Source organism: Onychostoma macrolepis, chromosome 03 (assembly GCF_012432095.1).
Source record: "Onychostoma macrolepis isolate SWU-2019 chromosome 03, ASM1243209v1, whole genome shotgun sequence".
NCBI classification, from domain to species: domain Eukaryota; kingdom Metazoa; phylum Chordata; class Actinopteri; order Cypriniformes; family Cyprinidae; genus Onychostoma; species Onychostoma macrolepis.
The window spans coordinates 39622739-39646425 of record NC_081157.1 but is presented as its reverse complement, the minus strand read 5'-3'; the positions used below and the strand labels follow the sequence as shown (position 1 = coordinate 39646425).

General features: G+C 38.4%; 2 protein-coding genes, 1 long non-coding RNA gene and 1 pseudogene across 3 annotated transcripts; 1 reads left to right on the top strand and 3 right to left on the bottom strand.

Annotated features, from left to right (window-relative positions):
• Positions 1-3949: 3949 nt before the first annotated feature.
• Positions 3950-6944, bottom strand: si:ch73-141c7.1 (coenzyme Q-binding protein COQ10 homolog, mitochondrial). The gene is made up of 5 exons (XM_058768693.1): positions 6721-6944; positions 5684-5836; positions 5390-5582; positions 5052-5153; positions 3950-4499 (listed from the first exon to the last, which is right to left on the bottom strand). The coding sequence occupies exons 1-5, from the start codon at positions 6816-6818 to the stop codon at positions 4341-4343; spliced, it is 705 nt and encodes a 234-aa protein (XP_058624676.1). The 5' UTR covers positions 6819-6944; the 3' UTR covers positions 3950-4340.
• A 5309-nt stretch (positions 6945-12253) lies between these two features.
• hsd17b1 (hydroxysteroid (17-beta) dehydrogenase 1) lies at positions 12254-17444 on the bottom strand. The gene is made up of 6 exons (XM_058768692.1): positions 17303-17444; positions 16986-17147; positions 16621-16800; positions 15392-15485; positions 14981-15161; positions 12254-14236 (listed from the first exon to the last, which is right to left on the bottom strand). Exons 1-6 carry the CDS (start codon positions 17397-17399, stop codon positions 14069-14071), a joined length of 882 nt encoding a protein of 293 aa, XP_058624675.1. The 5' UTR covers positions 17400-17444; the 3' UTR covers positions 12254-14068.
• On the top strand, positions 14094-22629 carry LOC131536055 (uncharacterized). The gene is made up of 4 exons (XR_009269822.1): positions 14094-15040; positions 16628-16752; positions 17311-17744; positions 22289-22629. It is a non-coding gene; the product is annotated as an uncharacterized LOC131536055 (long non-coding RNA).
• LOC131536052 (heat shock 70 kDa protein-like) lies at positions 19757-22343 on the bottom strand (annotated as a pseudogene).
• Positions 22630-23687: the final 1058 nt, after the last annotated feature.

The window sequence follows — 23687 nt, the reverse complement described above, 5'->3', positions numbered from 1 at the left end:
GTGAACTATCCCTTTAAGACTTTTTAGTGTAATTCTAAAAATGTCACCCTTCATGTTCTGGTATGCATTTATTGTGGAAACTTTAATGATTTTTAATGTAAACTTAACTTGTTAGTAATATTTTAAGATGAAGCAACTTAATTTTTCTATAAACGATGTATAGATAATAAAGTAAACCCATGTTAAAATATGAGTGTTGAGAAATGTTTATTTATGCATCTCTCAGTCATCATTGTATTGCATTGCATTGCATTATGTTTTGCCCCAAAGAAAAAAAAAACAGTAAGTTGATATTTGAATGTTTGGTTTTATGAATACTGCTAAGAAAAATTATTGGGAGATATAAAGTGACAGCTGATATTTATATGCAATTTTTTTATATAGATCTTATTGATTACATTACAAGCGGTCAGAATTGTATCTTACTTTTTGGTCATATAGCCTAAATATCATCAATTGCAAATTACATATCAGTTTGGGCCTCTGAATAAAACTGAGGTGTTTTTTTTCTCAGAGTATAACTCCATATTTTCCTTTGGCATACTAAATGAGCCATAAAAGCTTGAAGTGTCATGATATGCAACAAAGAACACATATGCGAACTTAATTTATTCATAAGATTTTGTCTAAATGTTTAATAAACTAGATAAAGTAATAAACTAAATGTAGATTTAACTATTGTATCCTATGTCAGGCTTTACAGGGTTAGAGACCTTGCACATTGTGTCTATGGAGAAGAATGATGACTCAAATCATTGAGGACAGGTGTGCCATTACTTTCCTAACAGATTAAGAGCAATAGAGGGTTTTGGAGTAACCCAAATCATATCAAGATACACAGAACATCATAAGTTGTTGACTTGACCCAGAAAGCAACCTTAATACCCTAGCAACAACAGCAACATGCTAACAACCATTTATAACACAACTTACAGCAGCATTATGGTTGTGAGGTTGCAGGGAAGAACTAGAGCGTCACACTTTCTGAAGAAAATGTAAGGCTGATGATACATGGGGCAACGTTTTGAGCAATTTTGTGGGGCAACTTTTTTGAGCAATGTTTCTTGGGCACTTTCCTACTGAGAATGGGGAACAAATTTCTATCTGGATACTTTAGATCGGTCGTGGGCCCTGTGTTTCACCTAGTTGACAGCAACATTGCCCCATGTGTCATCAGCCTTACATTTTCTTCAGAAAGTGTGAAGCTCTAGTTTCAAACAGCTGATGTGAAATTATACACATACACTGAACAAAATTATAAACGCAACACTTTTGTTTTTGCCCCCATTTTTCGTGAGCTGAACTCAAAGATCTAAGACTTTTTCTATGTACACAAAAGGCCCATTTCTCTCAAATATTGTTCACAAATCTGCCTAAATCTGTGTTAGTGAGCACTTCTCCTTTGCCGTGATACTCCATCCACCTCACAGGTGTGGCATATCAAGATGCTGATTAGACAGCATGATTATTGCACAAGTGTGCCTGAGGCTGGCCACAATAAAAGGCCACTCAAAAATGTGCAGTTTTACTTTATTGGGGGCTCCGAAAACCAGTCAGTATCTGGTGTGACCACCATTTGCCTCACGCAGTGCAGCACATCTCCTTCGCATAGAGTTGATCAGGTTGTTGATTGTGGCCTGTGGAATGTTGGTCCACTCCTCTTCAATGGCTGTGTGAAGTTGCTGGATATTGGCAGGAACTGGAACACGCTGTCATATATGCCGATCCAGAGCATCCCAAACATGCTCAATGGGTGACATGTCCGGTGAATATGCTGGCCATGCAAGAACTGGGATGTTTTCAGCTTCCAGGAATTGTGTACAGATCCTTGCAACATGGGGCCGTGCATCATCATGCTGCAACATGAGGTGATGGTCGTGGATGAATGGCACAACAATGGACCTCAGGTTCTCGTCACGGTATCTCTGTGCATTCAAAATGCCATCAATAAAATGCACCAGTGTTCGTTGTCCATAACATACGCCTGCCCATACCATAACCCCACCGCCACCATGGGCCACTCGATCCACAACGTTGACATCAGCAAACCGCTCACCCACACGACGCCATACACGCTGTCTGCCATCTGCCCTGTACAGTGAAAACCGGGATTCATCCATGAAGAGAACACCTCTCCAAAGTGCCAGACGCCATCGAATGTGAGCATTTGCCCACTCAAGTCGGTTACGATGACAAACTGCAGTCAGGTCGAGACCCCGATGAGGTCGACGAGCATGCAGATGAGCTTCCTGAGACATTTCTGACAGTTTGTGCAGAAATTCTTTGGTTATGCAAACCGATTGTTGCAGCATCTGTCTGGGTGGCTGGTCTCAGACAATCTTGGAGATGAAGATGCTGGATGTGGAGGTCCTGGGCTGGTGTGGTTACACGTGGTCTGCGGTTGTGAGGCCGGTTGGATGTACTGCCAAATTCTCTGAAACACCTTTGGAGACGGCTTATGGTAGAGAAATGAACATTCAATTCACGGGCAACAGCTCTGGTGGACATTCCTGCAATCAGCACGCCGATTGCACGCTCCCTCAAAACTTCTGACATCTGTGGCATTGTGCTGTGTGATAAAACACATTTTAGAGTGGCCTTTTATTGTGGCCAGCCTAAGGCACACCTGTGCAATAATCATGCTGTCTAATCAGCATCTTGATATGCCACACCTGTGAGGTGGATGGGTTATCTTGGCAAAGGAGAAGTGCAATATTTGAGAGAAATAGGCCTTTTGTGTACTTAGAAAAAGTCTTAGATCTTTGAGTTCAGCTCATGAAAAATGGGGGCAAAAACAAAAGTGTTGCATTTATAATTTTGTTCAGTTTATTTACTTCACACAATCTGGAATGGTTGAATATGTCGATGCCACTTTAACCACACAGAGAAAAATGCCCAGCCTGAACCAGTCATGAGCTGCGTGATCAGTTATCATATACTGTAACTGAATTACTCTGCAGTCTGCGCCAGACAGCATCCTGGGATTCCACATGATATGAATCAAATATCAAAATAATATACAGTATTTGTTTTGCAATCTGTGTGCAGTATTATACAATTTTGAAGTACTGGACGAATTAGTTAGAGATATTGGCTGATTTATCTTGTAACTCAGGTGCTTGCAGAGAACACAACAAGAGCTATAGTCAGAAACACATTGAGTATACATAGACAGAACAACAAACTGTCAATCTGGATCTTGTTGGACACATTTGCTGTCAGGGTGTGTGTAAGAAAATCTCTTTAAAGAAAATATTTTCACCTCTGGTTCTCTAAGGAGGTGGTCTCAGCTAATCTGTGGTCGGCCAGCACTGAAGAAACAGGAAAGGAATTGGCTGTTTAGACAGAAAGGGGTGTGGTCTCTGCTGGCAGCCGTGGTTTATGTAAGTGATCAAGAAATCACGTGAGTTTCTTGAAACAGCTTGAAGACTTCACACTGAAGGAGCATTTTGAATGTGATACTGTGAGGCTCATACACATAATGTCAATATAACGTGTAAAATAGTTGCTCTCATCGAAATGTAAGAAGCATAGTGTATTGTTTCAGATCATTTGCCAGACTGAAGAGTTTGGCATATTGTGACTGTGGATAATATTGAAGAAATACCAGCAAGTGACATAACCTGAATGAAAGAAAGGACACACCTCACAAAAGAACATAAAGTGCTTCATACCTATTAGGTCCTGTAGCTTTTGTATATGAAAATTGTGTCCTCTTGTGTTGCGACATTTTATGAAGAAAACCAAATTATGGGATGGGTATGGTAAGAAGTTTAGCTTTAAAATGAACTTATTAAAGAAACCAACTGTGTTTCTTAAATTCTTTAAGATTTTAATGTTCATTCTTATACCCCTTTGTTATAACCCAAGGTTTAAATTTTTTTGGATGATTTGAAAAGTTTGGATAATTAGTGTTGTGTAGTTCTGACAAATCATGACAAAAACAGTATTAAGAAAATATATTATTGTTTTATTACAAGTCTGGAAAAAGTGCACTCAATAATAATTTAGAGATGATTTTGTTTCCCTTTGGTCAACCTTGTGAATATAATGATCATAAATATGAAAAAGCATCCATCCTGAACATTTTTTACTGCAATCATCTTTCACTCCACAGATAATATATAAATTATACACACACACTCATCACAATAAATTATATCTCTTTTGGTTTAAATAAATAGGCTTCTCAAATGTGTTTTTTTCAGCAAAAACATGTGCTGGCATTAACAGTCCAAAATCCAACAAACTGGATTTAAAAAAGAGGAGCTGTTCTTCTCCAGAACATTTTAACAATGTTTGTGGTTATGTATGTCCTTGTGTCCGTTTTAACAAGGTTCTCAAGTTGCTCTTCTGAGTGAAGTCTTCTGTCGATGAACGCCGGTGCTGTAAAGTTTGGTTGCTCGTGTCTCGAAAGCGTTGACCATCTGTTTGACCACCTCATCAAAAAATACTGTCACTAATTGTGAGTGGAGCAAGGATTTGAACTCAAATGACACCTAGAGAGGGAAAACACAGATAAGGGTACAATTAGCACATATTTTAACCAAAAGGTTAGCTCATTTGTGTGCAGTATGATGTGAAATAGTGAGCTTTGATGCTAAAGTTCAGGAGTTTAAATATTTTTATTTTTTTAATTTTTTAAAGGGCTTTGTACTGCTAGCATTCATTCATGTTTTAGTCTTCATTATTTTTAATCAATGGGTCCTTTAATCTCCCAAATCCCTGTCTCCTTCCTGTGATGTCCATCGCACCATGTCTAATCCGGTGACATTTAGGTTGTACAGTTCCCTCCAGCAAAGGAATAGTTATCATGCCTGTCTTCGTTACTGGCTATTTAAGGAGAACCGGAAAGGCAACTTACATGTGGTAAAAATAGCCACTAATCTGGTCTAATACCTCTGCTCACTTTGAACAGGAATTATGGGATTAAACCACCAAAGAGGAGGAACATGAGTCAAATAAGTGTCAAACTGAAGAATGTAGACTGTAATAGTGTGTGCGTGTCTGTGTAAGTGCGTGTCTTTGTAATTGCCGGTTGCACTACTTACAAAGAATTCTACATTGCAGGATTCGGTCTGGCCTGCAGCTCCAGGAGTAAATCGCCACAATGTCTCAAGGTGATTAAAGAGCGTCCCGTCTGTACACACCGCCTGAAACACAAGCGCATACTTCAGATAGACGGCCACTGACACCTTACAAGGCCAACATGTAAGCTGATCCTATGATGCATGAACATGTTGAAGGCTTAGGACAAACATCAAATCAATACCACTTAATCTACATGAATCTAGTTCAAAACTCTTAAAAATTACAACCGAAATAAGAATAATGTCTAGCATTCCCAATTGAAAATGTTGTCTAATTTACAAATAGTTTTTAGACTCACTCGGACTTGGTGGTTCGGGATGACTGTGACCTCAGAGGTGTAGCGTTCGATGATTGGGGGGAACCCGATTTCAAGTTGGGCTCTCATGTCCCCATTCCGGCCCCTCGTTACCTTTGACTTCTTGCACCAAGGCACAAACTGCTGGTACTGGTCCACATTGGCAACAATGTTGTACATCTGCTCGGTTGAGTAACTGGAGGGAAAAACAACTTGTGTCAACAAGGATATTGCTAAATGAGAATTAACTCGTAGTTAAAGTGAAGATGGTTTTATGAAACAGTGGTGTGTATGTACCCAATGCTCCGGCTCTCTGAGTACTCCATTCTCCGCGTTATGAGAGGGGCTGACAAGTTAATGAAGCTCCGGGTGGGCACCATCTGAGAAGATGCTGAAGGAGGAGGTAAGCTTACCGGCCTTGTAGCTAAGATACCGCAGGAGCTCAAATGTCTAAAAAAAAAATGAAAATAGAAGCAGAAGTTGTTATTATCTGACAAAAGCAGAATACCTGGATATTACAGCCAGTCTAGTCATGTGTGTCTAAAGGGCAGCATCATGCAACTTGTATGTTCACAACAAATGTAAAAAAGACGATGTGACGTGGTGTTTTCAGAAATTTCTGTGTTGACTCAGTAAAATGACGTACTTTCTAGTAAACAGTAAAGAGTAGCCGATCAATACAGCTAAACCCGTCTCACCGCTGTATGGCACGCGGCCAGAAGCGCGCAGCCGCGCACCAGCACTGCATTATTCAAATGATGCACACACTTCACATTCCGATCAGGATTAAAAAATATATTATAATAATAAAAGAATAATTCGAATCTTTTAAAAACAAAATTAACTCAGTGGATTAAGGCTTTATGATATAGTTACGTTAAAGCATCGGGGATATTTGACAGATCTTCTGGCACTCTCGGTACTCTCCGCTCACAGCAGCTCTTTCAGTTTCACGGTCTCGTGATTTCTCACTCCCCTGTGAGTTATTTTACACCAGCACCAGCTGCGCTTCTGCTTTGTTAAACATTCCTACACAGTTCACAACTACCTTCAACTCAGCAGGTTTTCACCACCGCGGCCAATTTAAATAAACTCATAGGCCTATATTCATTTACAGTTGTTGAACTAAACTGTAAAAGAAACTAAAAGCCATTTCCTGAACTAGTCAGTACGCCTTTGGTGGTTTGTTCAGGAATAATCGCGTAAATAATTTAACTATTTCGACTAATGATTTATTAACAAAAGGGATTTCTCTCTCTCTCTCTCTCTCTCTCTGTTATTGATAGGTAGCCGTTTTATCAAAAGCAAGTACAGGTTGAGAGATGCGGTTTTACCTGATGGTGCAGTTGGAGTTTCTCCTCATGACATCGCATGACTGTCTTTCTGACATCTCCAGAGCCCGGACAAAAAGCAAAGCGGCCTTTTTTGCCATTTGTGCTATTGGAAGCTTGTAAAATCACTGGATCTTTTCCGAAAAATCCCTGCGCAATGATAACTGTGCCGATGGCCGTAATAACCGGCGGCTCCGCTGGAACTGAGCGATAGTGGAGTGGCTTTACTATTAAGGGCAGAGCTGTGGAGTGACGCTCTGAGGGGAGGAGTTGAGAACCGGCTCCCACAGGTCACAGGTAGCCTACTCAGACGCTCATGAAGTTATTCACCTTCAGAGGTTTCTCTCTGGCGCGTCACTGACTGTCTGGGACAAGGGGAATTATGCGCTTTAGGGCAGCGGTTCTCATGCTTTTGAATCCAAGCAAGGCCCCCATTGTTCACAACAATATTAGAAGGCCCCATGACTTTTTAAGATGTTTATGATTTAGTGAATAAGGCTTAAAGATGAGGATTTCTACCCAATATAGAGTTTAGCAGAAAAAAAAAACGTGTATATTAATAGAACGTATAACACCCATAGAGGTAGGAGATCCTATGAGACCAAGAAATCACACTTTTAAAACTAGGCCTCTTTTTCAAGAACATGGTGGGAACCAGTTGCTGAAAGAGTGAATAAAGCACATTTTTTTTCCACATATGAGAAGTTGTTTCACTCGGGTATATTCTACAATAGGGATGAAAAGGAAATAGCAATTTCCATTTCATGCCGATTTTAAATCATTTTAAGTCGCTCTGAGGACCTCATGGACGTTTGCTGAGGCCCCTGGTTAAGAATATGTCATCCTACAACCATAGTTTTCTTTTCTTTTCTTTCTATAAGGGAAAAAACATTTATATCTTAAAATCCATTTAATAACTTAATGATTTAATGTGGTGAGTAAAATATTTTTTTGCACCATGTACGTGCATGTACAAAAACATCATATGCTGCATTAAAGGTAATTTATTATTATTATTACAACAAATAAGACAATCATGAGTTGTCTTAAAAATCAAGAAGTTTACTAAGGTTACTCTATTTGAGATGAACAGAAAGGTCAAAATTTGATATATTTGTTATATAACAACAATAATAATAAAGCGATGATCTTCAGAGTCATGAGGATCAACATCATTGCTTCCTGCGGGTAAGTTATGCCACACTATTTTTTTGATTTGTCAACAAAATGTACCGTTTACTATTCATTAATATTAATCTGTTAATAGATTATGCCAAAATACTTGTTCCTACACTCTTTATTTCAATAATTTCAGCCTTTAAGTATGATTTCATTCTCTTTCACAGGCAACAGGGTTAAGGAATCCTTTCAAATGTTAAACGTCTGGAGGAGAGGAATCGTGTGCTTCTGTCCGAGCCTGACCCAGCATGTCATCAACCCATAAAGAGGAACAGGAATAATCCAGATAAGGCAGAGTCAGTAAGTCACCGCAGTGATTGGCTGCTGGAATTAAGGTGATGCCACAGAGGGGCTTAAATGTTAACTTTTCATTCAGTAGAGGACTGCAAAATGCAACCCATTTCTGTTGTGTAATAACTGGAACATCAGCCATGACGTTGTAAGAATGGTCTTGATGTAGAAAATGTGGACTCTAGCAGTCAGATCAAAGTCCACAATTTCAGGTGAGTTGGCGCTGCATACACATGGCAAACACATATATAGTCAATGATACACCTGTACACTCTTAAGAAAAATGGTTCTAAACAGTATCAGAAAAGGGTTCTTCAGCTTGTAACAATAGCAGAACCCTTTTTGGTGCTAAATAGAACCCTTTTTATAGGGTTCCATAAAGAACCATGCTTTGAAAATGCTATATGGGACCTTAATGGTCTTTTTAATGATAGTTTATTTTCATTAATATTAGTACATTAGTATATTTATATCTTTAATAGTATTATTAATATTATTTGTATACAGTGGGTACGGAAAGTATTCAGACCCCCTTAAATTTTTCACTCTTTGTTATATTGCAGCCATTTGCTAAAATCATTTAAGTTCATTTTATTTCCTCATTAATGTACACACAGCAGCATATTGACAGAAAAACACAGAATTGTTGACATTTTTTCAGATTTATTAAAAAAGAAAAACTGAAATGTCACATGGTCCTAAGTATTCAGACCCTTTGCTCAGTATTTAGTAGAAGCACCCTTTTGATCTAATACAGCCATGAGTCTTTTTGAGAAAGATGCAACAAGTTTTTCACACCTGGATTTGGGGATCCTCTGCCATTCCTCCTTGCAGATCCTCTCCAGTTCTGTCAGGTTGGATGGTAAACGTTGGTGGACAGCCATTTTTAGGTCTCTCCAGAGATGCTCAATTGGGTTTAAGTCAGGGCTCTGGCTGGGCCATTCAAGAACAGTCACAGAGTTGTTGTGAAGCCACTCCTTCGTTATTTTAGCTGTGTGCTTAGGGTCATTGTTGGAAGGTAAACCTTCGGCCCAGTCTGAGGTCCTGAGCACTCTGGAGAAGGTTTTCGTCCAGGATATCCCTGTACTTGGCCGCATTCATCTTTCCCTCGATTGCAACCAGTCGTCCTGTCCCTGCAGCTGAAAAACACCCCACAGCATGATGCTGCCACCACCATGCTTCACTGTTGGGACTGTATTGGACAGGTGATGAGCAGTGCCTGGTTTTCTCCACACATACCGCTTAGAATTGAGGCCAAAAAGTTCTATCTTGGTCTCATCAGATTTTTGTTTCTCACCATCTTGGAGTCCTTCAGGTGTTTCATGTGGAGCTCAGCCACAGTGATCTTTGGGTTCTTCTTTACTCTCTCACCAAGGCTCTTCTCCCCCGATAGCTCAGTTTGGCCGGACGGCCAGCTCTAGGAAGGGTTCTGGTCGTCCCAAACGTCTTCCATTTAAGGATTATGGAGGCCACTGTGCTCTTAGGAACCTTAAGTGCAGCAGAAATTTTTTTGTAACCTTGGCCAGACCTGTGCCTTGCCACAATTCTGTCTCTGAGCTCTTCAGGCAGTTCCTTTGACCTCATGATTCTCACTTGCTCTGACATACACTGTGAGCTGTAAGGTCTTATATAGACAGGTGTGTGGCTTTCCTAATCAAGTCCAATCAGTATAATCAAACACAGCTGGACTCAAATGAAGGTGTAGAACCATCTCAAGGATGATCAGAAGAAATGGACAGCACCTGAGTTAAATATATGAGTGTTACAGCAAAGGGTCTGAATATGATATTTCATGTGATATTTCAGTTTCTCTTTTTTAATAAATCTGCAAAAATGTCAACAATTCTGTGTTTTTCTGTCAATATGGGGTGCTGTGTGTACATTAATGAGGAAAAAAAATTAATTTAAATGATTTTAGCAAATGGCTGCAATATAACAAAGAGTGAAAAATTTAAGGGGGTCTGAATACTTTCCGTACCCACTGTATATGATTTATTAATATAGTTTTTTACCCCTCTATCTGCCTGGTCTTATATTATCTTGTAGCCTCTATTAGGGTTTTTACATAATAAAACAACAACATAGCATGTCAATTAGGTACTTTTATTTATTTATTTATTTTTAATGACATGCAAAATTGTAACAAAAATTACAGTGCTCTAACAACAGTTAAATTAGCAGAATACATTAATAAATGACAATTGACATTGAACATAAATAAATGCTTAAAGTATAACAAAATAGAAACACAAAATAGTGTGATGAAGACCAAGTTCCAGTGAAATACTGTATTTTCATAATCCTCTATGATGCCTGAAAGTCCATCATTATGCATATTTCGGTGTGATTGAGTGGCAGTTTCTCTCTGCAGATGACGAGGTTGTAGGATGTGAAGCATCTGAAATACACGATTGAGTTTACAGTTGCAATGTGTCTCCTTCCATTTGTTTAAAACAATTGCTTATGAAGGTCAAAAGTAGCAAAAAATGTACAGTATGTGAGCCCTTCACAATCTTAAAAGAAAAAAAAAGTGATATAAAGTCATGGGATAGCTTTATAAAACCAAGTAATAATTGAAAAAATTCTAACAGTATGGATTATAAATTCAATATCTCTGTTACCTACTTAGTGGAGAAGAGGAGAGAAGGTATCCTCGGCTTAAAAGAGCTGCTCACACTTACATGTGACCAAAAAAACTAAAAAGAGAAAAGAACATGTTTGTTTGGAAACCAGTTAAAATTTTAAACTTAAATTTGTATTTAAATTTAAGAATGAAATCATTTACCTGTTGAGAGTATGTTAACAGTCTGTGTAGCTGTATCACTGAACTCCAGAAAAATCAGTAATGAGGTGCTTTGACAGTTACAGATTTGAAAAACAAAAGGGCGGGAATAAAGAACCCTAAACTCTAACACAAAGAACCATTTCAGCATAAAGGGCTTCTTCAGGATGCTATGGTTCTAAATATAACCGTTACTACATGTAAAGAACCTTTAAAGAACCATCTTTTTTTAGAGTGTATAAAACTTATATCAGCCTATGCAGACAGCAGCAGTTGCATGCAATACAGTATAAAGAGTTGTGTCTGAATGCTCTACACACTTCATCATTTTAAATATTTGGCTTTGTCTATGCTCAACCCCATACCGATTCCGATACCTAAGCTCAGATCTGGCGAGTAAACAAAAAATATAATGTTTGGGAAAAAGTACACTCTTAACATCAGTCAGTCAAGCATTATAAATATATTATGATAATCAAGTATTATTTAATGATAGAACTTTGGCTATTAGAATTAAAACTGGGTAACCATGTATGAATGCATATTAGTCAGTTTAACTGAATTTAGGACCGGTGGTGGTGCTTTTTTGGTCATTCAGTGTTTCTGTAAAAATGGGGAAAAAACTATCAATAATACTGATAAGATAATAATAATCATACTATGAATTCTACTAAGAACAATAAAACACACTAAGGATTAAGGAGCTGCTGGATTCATGAATATTAATCACGTTGTCTGAATTGGCTCGAACTGATTTGCTGAAATCAAAACAGGGACGATAATAGGTGAGCGCCAGCCAATGAGATTGTCGTTTGCGCATTAGCTCCGCCTACTACCGGAGAACCCGGCAGTTAAGCTGAAGAATTCAAAAGGAACTGCGTTATTTTAACAGGAAAATACAACAAAGAATATCGTTTACATACCATTCGAATTGACGCGCTACGTGCGTTCACACCAGACGCGAATGAAGCGTTAAGCGCGAGTGATTTACATGTTAAGTCAATGCAACGCGATAGACATCCTGCTGCGCGATTCACGCGAATGGGGCGTTTCGGGCGTTTGACGCGCGTAACGCGAATCGCGCGAGTTGAAAAATCTGAATTTTGGCGAATAATCGCGCCGCGTTAACCAATCAGGAGCTTGCTCTAGTAGTGAAGTGATTACGACGTAGAAATCCGAAACAAAATCATCGTCGCTGTATGTGGATGCTGTACGATACATCTTCGTACTTTTACAGAAAAAGGAATAAAAAGAAGCTTACTAGGTAGAAAGTGAGTGAGGAGGTCGGATAATCTGGTAAATTGTAAAAAACGCTCTTTACTCAATTTGAGCTATATATACATATTGAGTTGATGTGTTTATTCAGAGGAAGTGTGCAGAAAGAAGTGGAAGAGTCAACAAAATCCATGTCAGCCATTTCGCAACGAGACTGGAGCCGCCTGGCAGAAGCCCCTCCCTATACATAGCCTCCAACTCACACACTGGCCAGTAAAATCTGATTATTTATTAGCCAGTGGTTAATATTAGACATCATTTAGTCGCCCAGGGTGAAGATTTAGTCGCATATGCAAGTGATTTACTGGCAATGTGCTAGCACGTTTGTACTTCTTCTTCGCTGCTCTAAATAGTGGTTGCTTGTGGCAACACAGCACAACTTCCTGTGTTTGCATTCTGAGCAGCGAAGAAGAATTGATATCCGATTTGCAGCGTTAAGCAAAGCTAGCGCGCATAAGTATAGGTCTTGTTTAAGAAAATGGTATCGGATCGGTACATGGGTTCGAGTACTCGCCGATACCGATGCCAGAATTTTTTGTGGTATCGGTGGAATTTCCGATACTAGTATCGGAATCAGAACAACCCTAGTTCTAAATAAAGGTTCTTTATTGGCAATGATGATTCCATGAAGAATCTTTGACAATCACGGAAACTTCACTATTCTACAAAATGTTCTTTTGATTACTAAAATAGCCTATTCATCACACTAAGAAAAAAATATTATTTTTAGAACTGTTCACTGTAAGGTTCTTTGGGGAACCAAAAATGGGTTTACTGTGACATCGCTTCAAAAATTCCCTTCTGGAACCTTTATTTTTAAGAGCAAAGAACAAACACAGCTGCTAAAATTGCCCAGTTATAGTTTCACGGTGTCAGATATAGTCTTGTTTTCTTACAAGGCCAAGACAGTTTATTGTGTTCTGATGGTTACTGAAACTAGATATATCATGATTTTAAACAAATTTGTAGATCCTTTGATTGAATTCAAACCAAAGAACTAGAACCACATGCATTGCAATGGCTGATCCTTGCATTAAGTGGCTTAAGTTGGTTATGTGACTGTCTCACCAAAACCGATCTCTCGTGTTAGATCTATAATCCACTTCAATAGTCCCTGATCAGAGTCCTCAACTTAGACCGGACACCGTCAGAATACGCAAATTACTACGTCAATGTGTGTATGTTATTGCACCCTGTCAATGAACAATCTCTGCTGTCTTCTGGCAACTGTATTGTAGTGTGAAATAACAGGGCAAAGGAATGGTAACTTCTTGTTACCTTTTGCAAATTATCACTAACTTAGATGAGGTTAAGCAGTTATTTCTTGTTGTGTGTGTATATATAGGCTGTAAATCTATAAATACCAAAATGAAGGTGTAAGCCATCTGTGAACCTGTGATATACTGGGCATCATATCGGTGACATTGGCATGAGATCCAGTTCACAGTGTCCTTGAATGAAACGCTCACAAAATAATGACCTTGCGTAGGTTTGGTGTGCTCTGACCTTACTGTTCTCTGGTTCTAGTAAACAAATGAACAAAAATGTGAAACACTGATGGTGGTCTTGTGCGAAAAGGGCAGACAGTCCTTGAGATGAAATTCTGTACAGAGTTCAACACTGAGGAATACAGAACACAGACTAGATACACAAAGACTTTATTTTCACTGGTTCTGTGTTGTACAAATCATAGTTATTCAGAGTATGTTAGTGATTCTTGCATAAAGTGGCAGTCAAAACACTGCAGTACTAGTTTCAGCCGAAAGCTTAATTTGTTAGCACTTTTTAATTCCGTATTTCAGGGCTTACAAAAAAAGAATCTTATCACATATGTGGACCTGTATTGGGTGCAGAAAAGATGAGTTTGCTCATGGCTCGAATGTACTGAGAGCCATCCATGGAAGTGAGTTTGAGGCTGCTCATGGGTAGCAGGGCTCTGTTAGTGTAATATCTGAGGAATGGAGTCTGGGCTTCGATTGCCTCCATATACACCTAACAATAGAGACAAGAACATGTTAAAACGGTCACGGTAATATGTGTAGTATAGAATACTGAAACAATATTTTCAACATAGATAGATACAGTATATAGATATAGACATATCTGAATATCAACATTTGTATGTAGATAGATAGTAGATAGATTAATAAGAATAAAATCAAAAGTCATTTATATATTCCGTAGTTTCAGACTAATAAGAACATACCACTTTTCTTTACAATTCTTCTAGGGGTCTAATTTGATCTTTTTACTTAAAAGTAAAAACAATATTAAAATCAGTTCTAAAAACACAAATCCCTTATTAACAAAAAATAACAAAATATTCAACATTACACAATGTCACAGATCACAGAGACACAAAATTAGATCAGTTAACCTCAAAACTGTTTCGACTGACTAAATCTCACAAATGTCGATAATCAAAATGAAGAAGACCATAGCCATTCATTAAATGTGCTGTTATAGTGAAAATGACCTCAGAGAAGTAAAAAAAAAAAAATTTACATTAATATATTACTGTAATATTAATATTATTGTTGTGTTGTTCATTGTTTTGCTAGGCCGATTGTTTGTTTTTAACAGAAACTTTAAGATTCATTTATAAAAAAAAAAAAATCAATATTAAGTTATAAAATAATTAAACCGGTCATATTTCATATCTGCTTCTTTATTTGGCTCTGAATCAGACGTTCTCTCTTTCACTCTCACTCAGAGGCTGGCGGCTGGCTGCAGCACCTGTATGATGTCTTCGGTGTCCTGAGCGGCGTTCTGGAACACAGACTGGCAGTGCTGCAGGTACTGATCATACAGGCTGCGTGTGTGCGCGTCAACTTTCTGTGCTTCGTCGCTGGGCTCCGTCCTCTTCAGGTTCATCAGGAAGTCTGTGTTGACTGGTCCGCATTCAATCAGGCTCACACTGCAGCATGGGAGAGGTGTAATGGATTTGGGATAGTGTAGGGGTACCAATTTATCAGAGGATAAATGGTTCTTTTTGCTCATGCAAATGTAAAATGGTTCTCTTTGTTCATGCAAATGTAAAATGGTTCTCTTTGCTCATGCAAATGTAAAATGGTTCTCTTTGCTCATGCAAATGTAAAATGGTTCTCTTTGCTCATGCAAATGTAGTTGTGCACATATAATACCCACTGGATATTGAAGTGCTGGAGCAGTATAGCCAGGCTCTCACAAGCACCCTCTACTGCAAATTTGCTAGCACAGTAGACCTCATTGAATGGTAGTCCTGAGTTTCAGACAAAGAACATTTATTTATTTATTCAATGATTCATTCATTCACACACATTTATTTATTCATTCAAATTTTGTGGGTTTATTTCTTGTTGCAAGAAATTTATTGTAGAAGTTTAAGTTGGGGGGTTAAGAGAGTACCAATAGTGTAAGAGATATACTCTGAAAATAAGTGTTTTTATGAACATTTTATTTAATATATATATATATATATATATATATTTATTTATTTATAACGTATATATTATATATATATATTATATATATATTTTAACCTTATTTTGTAGTTGTTTTCCATTTGCAAATTGATTTTATTTTAAGGATCTTGTCTCCTTTGGCTTGATCAGTTTTTGGATTTAAAAGACAATTCATATTATATTAATAGTAATATTATTGATTCGTCTGCACTGACACTGTCCAGTGATAAAACGAAGAATTGAATTAAGCTGGATAATGACATTAAAGGGATAGTTCACCCAAAAATGAAAATTCTGTCGTCATTTACTCCAAAGTAGTTCCAAACCTGTATGAATGTCTTTGTTCTGCTGAACACAAAGGAAGATAGTCTGAAGAATGTGGGAAACAGGGCAGTTCTGGGGCACCATTGACTTCCATAGTATTTTTTTTCCTACTATGGAAGTCAATGGTGCCCCAAAACAGCCTGGTTACAAACTTTATTCAAAATATCTTCCTTTGTGTTCGGCAGAACAAAGAAACTCATACAGGTTTGGAACTACTTGAGGGTGAGTAAATGACGACAGAATTTTCATTTTTGGGTGAACTATCCTATATAACACTGACACTTACCAAACTAAACTGAATCAACATTGAACAGAAATTATGCTAAATAATGACACCATTGCCACCATTACATCTGACATCGAATTTGTTTCATAACTGATGAATTAACACTTTTATTTTTATTACTGTGAAGCTGATTTGTCGATCTCTGTTGTATAAAGCGCTATATAAATAAATGTGGCAATGTTCTTTAGAAATGAAAAGACAAGATAAAAATACTGATTAAGAAAATTATTTTTGGAATGAATTGCTTTGATTCGCTGCATGTTATTGAAAAATCTCACTTTCTCTCTCTCTGTTTCACTGTCTCTCCCTCCACCCCCACTAACCCTGAAGTCCTCCCATGCTGCCGGTCACAAGGATTCGTCCGTGTCTCTTTTTCTTCATGTCTGGTAGGAAGGTCTGTATGGTGCGGAGGGTGCCCAGCAGATTGACATCCAGGATTGCATGTATATCGTCCAGTGAGTGGGCTTCCAGAGGACCCATCAGACCTACACCTGCATTACAAACTAACACAAAGATGTTGGGGAGAGAATTAATGAAATAATTGATCCCTTTGGTGAAAACATGGGTTTATATACTTATTTTATATTTTAGCAGTTAATTTCAAGGATGCCAGTACATTTGGGCTTTAAACCTTGCATTTAGACAAGCTTTTCCCTCTGAAAGGCCAGCATGTCTTACTTTCTCTTACCTAGTATGTCAATTCTGCCCTCTGTAACGTTTCTCTTAGCGTCAAGTATAGACTGCTGGTCTGTCACATCCATCTGTAGTATGGCCATTGTGTCTTTATGCAGTCCTCTCACACTCTCCAGCAGCCGCTGCTTCTTGTCCAGGTTCCGCATGGTAGCGTAGACTAAACATTAATAATCATTCATAAAGTGATTATAACAATATACAAGGTAGACTTGTACGTTTACTGTACTGTTTCAGACATACATACATGAAAATAAAAACTGAGTAAATTAAAAAGAACAATACAAATGCATTGTTTTATGTCTCATCGTTTACCTTTGTAGGCTTTTGACGGATTTGATGCGAGATGCACAGCCAGGCTGAGTCCAATCCCTGAAGAGCATCCAGTAATGAGAACAACTTTCTGCTCCATTTGTGCAATAAAGCATCAGTCCGCAACACAAAGGAGACGAGCGCTGCTGCAGTGGTGCTCTGAGGTTGAAGTTATGTGGTCTGTCTAACTGCTGTGTCTCTGATTCAAGTGTTTTATCTTTCTCTGCTATCACAAGGCCAGCTTGGTGGAAACATTCTGATTTCACACTCTTTTTTTTTTTTTCACTCAGCAGGTGCAACTTCAGACTCACACACAGTACATGTCAGCAGCTGTGCTGAATATTATACTGAAGAAATGTTCAGTAAATGATTTAAAATGACTTATAATGGGGACCGGTCCCTGCCATGCCTGCAAGACTATATTGCTGCCCAACTGAGAAATTTGGTATGTTGCTGTGATTCAACCTATACTGCCATTTGGAAACAAGTGGAAATCTTGCAGAGCCCAATTCCAGTTCAGTCACTTTTAGGTGATAACAAAAACATAACTCAGTGGACAAAATGTGGTTTAGAATTATGGTATAAATTGATGAGAATCTTGCAACTAGAGTATCAGATGAGAATATTAAGTTGGATTGGCCATGATTCTCAGTTCTAGCCCGCTCAAATGGATAAAAGTTGGGCTAAAAGGAATAACTGCTTACTCTTCTGTTATATCAATAGATATAAGGGGGAAAGTCAGGATTTTCAGAATTTAATGATCAAATTTGGTCTGGAGAAACAGGATTTTTATAGGTTTTTACAAGTTAGAAGATCAGAAGAGTAACAAATGATTATTCCCCTTTGATAAATATGTTTATTAAAGTGTATAATACAAATACTTGTGAAAAACGATTCATATCTGGTTTATATACCTGCATTCAATATATTAAAGGCCATACTGAGTATATCAAAGAAAAGTGGGAAAGGGAAATGCAGATTTGTATCCTAGCTGAAGAATGGCTGAATTTATGGCATTCACAGTGTATGGCTAGTCATTCCAGGGCTCTAAGGGAATTTTTGTTGGTAAAATACAATTTGTTTCTTTATTACGCCCAAAGTGAAAGCAAAACAAAAAAGAATGATAAATCAGGGCTCCTGCTGGAGGCAGTGTGGGACATTATTGGCTGATCATGTACATGTCTTCTGGTCTTGTCCAGTTTTAAATCTGTTTTGGTCAGAAATACATTCTAGCATAGAGGAAATCTTGGAAATTGAGATTGAAAAAACAGCTTATATTCTATTTCTTGGCAATATACCTGATTCAGTTAATAATAGGAATAAATATTTACTCCAGCAGCCTCCCCTAACAAGAACTCAGTGGGAACACATAGTTACAGAAATTTACAAGATGGAAAGACTGACATTCAGGTTGAGACTTCAAGAAGAGACTTTTAATAAACACTGGGGGAAATGGACAATCTATATGTCAAAACAGAGAGAAGACAGATGAATGCCAAAGTGGAATATGTTCATTAAAGTAAATATATGTACGGAACGGAAATTAGTATTATGTTTATGAATGTATGACCACAAATATTCACGTATACATGCTTACAAATATTTGCTTATATCATAACCAGTTGACCAAACCAAAATTTATTTTACTTTTTGTGTTATACTTTGGGGAAAAATATTTATGTATGTACCCATGGAGGAGTATGTTTGTTTGTTATTGCGTTGAAGTTCATAAAAAAATAAAACAATTCATAATGGTGACAATTTATAAATGTATTTGGGAAATTAATAATACAGATTTTTAATCATATTTTCATCAATGCTGTGAAAAAATCTGAAGCTCTTTTGATGCCATAAAAGCATGGTATCAGCTTCATTAAAAACAATCATTTATAAGTAATAAGTGAGTGGAAGGGGGCAACACCTATAGAACGAATCCCTTTTCCTGTTCTGCTTGGAAAATGTTTTGATAATAGCTAAATAAATATTTTACAAAAGCAAGTTAATGTTGCAAGGTATTGACCTTCAATATTTTAAAGTATTTTAAGACTTTTCCTTGGCGAGTCTGACAAAGCTGAACATCTGTGTTGTCACCCTTGTTAGGTTTTGTACAGAGAATGTTGACATCTGTAGCATCTGACTGATTGTCACGTGATGTTGTCACACAGTGTAAATATCTACTCTCCTACACTATTGTATATTGTATTGACTCACTAATCCCTCTAAACTAGGATAATTGTCACAAAATTATTTCTGCCAAATTATAACCTTACTTTAATGTTTTCATCAACATGATTTGTCTTGGAGTCTGTAACCAGTCCTTCTGAATAAGAACACATTTGATTTGTTTTTAATTAAAAAAATGCTTTATTAACAATGTTCATTATCCATAAAAGACAATCATGCTTGTATTTACATCATTACAGTATATACATATTTACTAAATCAAAATGGTTTGTGGTTAAATAACAAAACAGGAATATACGTACAGCAATGTCATATAAAAAAAATAAAATTATCAAATTGTTAAGTGAGCTCTGAAAGACAAAGTGACAAGTTCATAACTTCAATCCACCTCTTCAATAGTTGGCCCCTGAGCACCGGCCCCTGATGCTCCACGTGATTGAGCTCCACAGCCTCCAGCTGGCATCCCTCCCTGATACAGTTTAGTGATGATTGGATTGCAGACTTTCTCCAGCTCCTTCAGCTGATGTTCATACTCCTCCTTATCAGCCAGCTGGTTGTTTTCTAGCCAGCTGACGGCCTCGTTACATTTCTCAATAACTTTCTTCTTGTCGTCCTCACTGATCTTTCCTTTCAGGTTCTCATCTTCCACGCTGTTCTTCATGTTGAAGGCGTAAGACTCCAGAGAGTTTTTGGCAGCGATCTTCTCTCTTTGCTGATCATCTTCAGTTTTGTATTTGTCTGCTTCCTGCACCATCCTCTCAATCTCCTCTTTACTCAGTCTGCCCTTGTCATTGGTGATGGTGATCTTGTTCTCTTTTCCAGTGCTTTTGTCCACCGCGGACACATTTAGGATTCCGTTGGCATCGGCGTCAAAGGTCACTTCGATCTGCGGGACTCCACGTGGAGCAGGTGGGATTCCTGTCAGCTCAAATTTACCCAGCAGGTTGTTGTCTTTTGTCATGGCCTCTCTCCCTCGTAGACCTGGATCAGGACACCGGGCTGGTTGTCTGAGTAGGTGGTGAAGGTCTGGGTCTGTTTGGTGGGGATGGTGGTGTTGCGTTTGATGAGGGCCGTCATGACTCCACCTGCGGTTTCAATACCCAGGGACAGTGGAGCCACGTCCAGCAGCAGCAGGTCCTGGACGTTTCCAGATGTGTCTCCCATGAGGATGGCGGCTTGAACCGCAGCACCATAAGCCACTGCCTCGTCTGGGTTGATGCTCTTGTTCAAGTCTCTGCCGTTGAAGAAATCCTGCAGAAGCTTCTGGATTTTTGGGATTCTTGTTGATCCTCCAACCAACACAATGTCGTGAATCTGAGACTTGTCCATCTTGGCGTCTCTCAGGGCTTTTTCCACAGGCTCAAGCGTTCCTCTGAAGAGGTCTGAGCACATCTCTTCAAAGCGCGCTCTGGTGATGGACGTGTAGAAGTCGATGCCCTCGTACAGTGAGTCGATCTCGATGCTGGCCTGAGAGCTGGAAGAGAGGGTCCGCTTGGCTCGCTCGCATGCTGTCCGCAGCCTCCTCAGGGCCCTCTTGTTCTGACTGATGTCCTTCTTGTGCTTCCTCTTGAATTCTTCAACAAAGTGATTCACCATGCGGTTGTCAAAGTCCTCCCCACCCAGATGAGTGTCTCCAGCTGTGGCCTTCACCTCAAAGATGCCATCTTCAATGGTCAGGATGGACACATCAAAGGTGCCTCCGCCCAGATCAAAGATCAGGACGTTGCGCTCTGAAGCTTTGCCTTTGTCAAGGCCGTAGGCAATGGCTGCAGCTGTGGGCTCGTTGATGATTCTCAGGACATTCAGTCCAGCGATTACTCCAGCGTCTTTAGTCGCTTGCCTCTGGGAGTCATTGAAGTAGGCGGGAACTGTGATAACTGCATTTGACACCTTCTGCCCCAGATAAGCTTCAGCAATCTCCTTCATCTTCACCAGGACCATAGAGGAAATCTCTTCAGGGTAAAATGTCTTGGTTTCTCCTTTGTATTCAACTTGAACTTTCGGCTTCCCGCCGTCACTGGCGACTTGGAAAGACCAGTGCTTCATGTCAGACTGCACAACTGGGTCATCAAACTTTCTGCCGATCAGCCTCTTGGCGTCAAACACAGTGTTGTTGGGGTTCATGGCCACCTGGTTTTTAGCTGCATCTCCAATGAGCCTCTCAGTGTCCGTGAAGGCAACATAGCTGGGTGTTGTTCTGTTTCCCTGGTCATTGGCGATGATCTCCACTTTTCCATGCTGAAACACCCCCACACAGGAGTAGGTGGTGCCCAGGTCAATCCCAATAGCAACTCCTTTTGCTGACGACATGTTTGATTAGACGTAACTGTAGGCTACTAAAACACAAAAAAAGAACAATCAGAATCAGAAATGTTTCTAAAATGCTACAAATTATTGTGCAAAGAAAATTTAAATGAAACTTTCTGTCTGTTTCCAGTCAATATGACACTTCTCACAATAACAGTAAAAGAAAAGCCTTTTCTAGTACATTATCTATATGTATTGTGCTCTGATAATGACAACAACATAATCTGTTCATTGCTCTTTTTTTCTCTGTGCGAAAAATGACTAATAATACAATTTTCTAGTTTATTTTAGGGAGACTATAGACTGCCTATATAAGTGCATGTAGACTACATATAAGCTCATATTTTATACAACATATCAATTACACAATACATTTAGCTTATCCCTTACTGTAAAAAAAAAAAAATAGACTTACCGTAGAGTAGATTCTTAAATGTGATGAATTTACACCTGTTCGTGTAGAAAGTCAGGTCAGGCTGTTCTTTGCTCTCTTTACAGATCTCTCCTGTTCAGCTCAGCTTCGTCAGTGGCTGCTTTCGCTCTTTAAATACACCAGAGCGCGCACTCCCTCAAACTCTACACACTTCTGGAAGCGTCCAGTGAATCAGACCAATCAAAACACAGCAAGCAGCCGCGTGCCGGTGTTACGTCCGCTGTCACTGAAGCAGCTGAGAGGAAGTTTATGGACGCTTCCAGAATTTTGCTGTGAAAGTACGATAAATACAATGAACTTTAAAAACATGTCTTTTCCCTGTCATGTTTGAATGCACTCTTACACAAATTATATGAAATATGGCTAAGTTTAAAAAATATATATTTTTAGGCTATGTGTCTTTGTTTAGTCTGATCCGTAGGCTACATTGCGTTAGTCCAAAATACATTATTTGCATCTAAAAACGTTTATTTAACTATGGTTTCGGTTTGTGATATTGTTAATCGCGTAATGACTGTGGCGCCCGAGTCGATGGAATAAGTCAATTGTTAGTGTATTAATCTACAATGACAGTTTGACAGACTTAAAATTACAATTAATTGGATAAAATATGTTGTGTTCACTATACTTATTTCAGTTTGGGGTGAAGCTTAATCTTCCCAAAGCAACAACTTTGCTTTATTAAAATGTCAGGAACGGATAAACCATCACAATATTGATTACAGTAGAATTATATAGCCTACTGTAGGGTAAGTTATATAGGCCTATAAACCATAATGTGTATGTGCAGTGAATGAAGATTTTGAAAGTCCCTTTACATAGGTATTTTCTTAATGTATATGTGTATTGTTAATTTAACGCATTGATTAAAAGAGGACCCCATCCCCACAATAAAGTTGTTTATGTAGCCTATTGCAGTACAGTCCATTTTCTAACAGTTGCATTACTGGAAGTCTGAAATTCTAATTGCAGTTACATCTAGATTTTATAGGCTACATCCTTTAAACATACAGCTTTAGAACAGTTCATTAAACCGTCATTAATAGGGAACATCCAGTCAGGTTTTGGTACCGATGCATTTCATTTAACAACCCGTGATTCATTTAGTAGCTTTAGGTTCATCATCGAGACACATAGGAGGTGTCGTGTACCACAATTTCTTTTTTTTTGAGAAACAATAATAATGGGAGAAATAAGCTACAAAATAAGACTCTTAATACACTTAACAGCGACCTCTATTGACAACAGAACAGAATGAAAACTCGTGCAACAAAGTCTCCAATGTTCCAGAATCATCTGTAGCTTTATTGAAAATCATACTCATTCCCACAGTCCTACAGAAATGTAACACAAATAAAAACAAGTGAACAAAAAAAACAAAACAAACTAAACTTTTTTTAAGAGAATTTAGGCACTAAAAAGCAATGTGACAATGTTTTTTAGAAATAGAAAGATGAGACGGAA

What these genes read in the sequence shown, in the direction of transcription:
- si:ch73-141c7.1 (XM_058768693.1), bottom strand. Translation starts at nt 6,818, where the DNA reads ATGGCAAAAAAGGCCGCTTTGCTTTTTGTCCGGGCTCTGGAGATGTCA. An exon ending in TCCCGAACCACCAAGTCCGA is followed by an intron (nt 5,154 to 5,389) that starts GTGAGTCTAAAA and finishes CTTGTGTTTCAG; the next exon opens with GCGGTGTGTACAGACGGGAC. An exon ending in CCTGCAATGTAGAATTCTTT is followed by an intron (nt 4,500 to 5,051) that starts GTAAGTAGTGCA and finishes TTCCCTCTCTAG; the next exon opens with GTGTCATTTGAGTTCAAATC.
- hsd17b1 (XM_058768692.1), bottom strand. Translation starts at nt 17,399, where the DNA reads ATGGAGCAGAAAGTTGTTCTCATTACTGGATGCTCTTCAGGGATTGGA. An exon ending in GGGCAGAATTGACATACTAG is followed by an intron (nt 16,801 to 16,985) that starts GTAAGAGAAAGT and finishes TCTTTGTGTTAG; the next exon opens with TTTGTAATGCAGGTGTAGGT. An exon ending in CAGCATGGGAGGACTTCAGG is followed by an intron (nt 15,486 to 16,620) that starts GTTAGTGGGGGT and finishes TCTGAAACTCAG; the next exon opens with GACTACCATTCAATGAGGTC.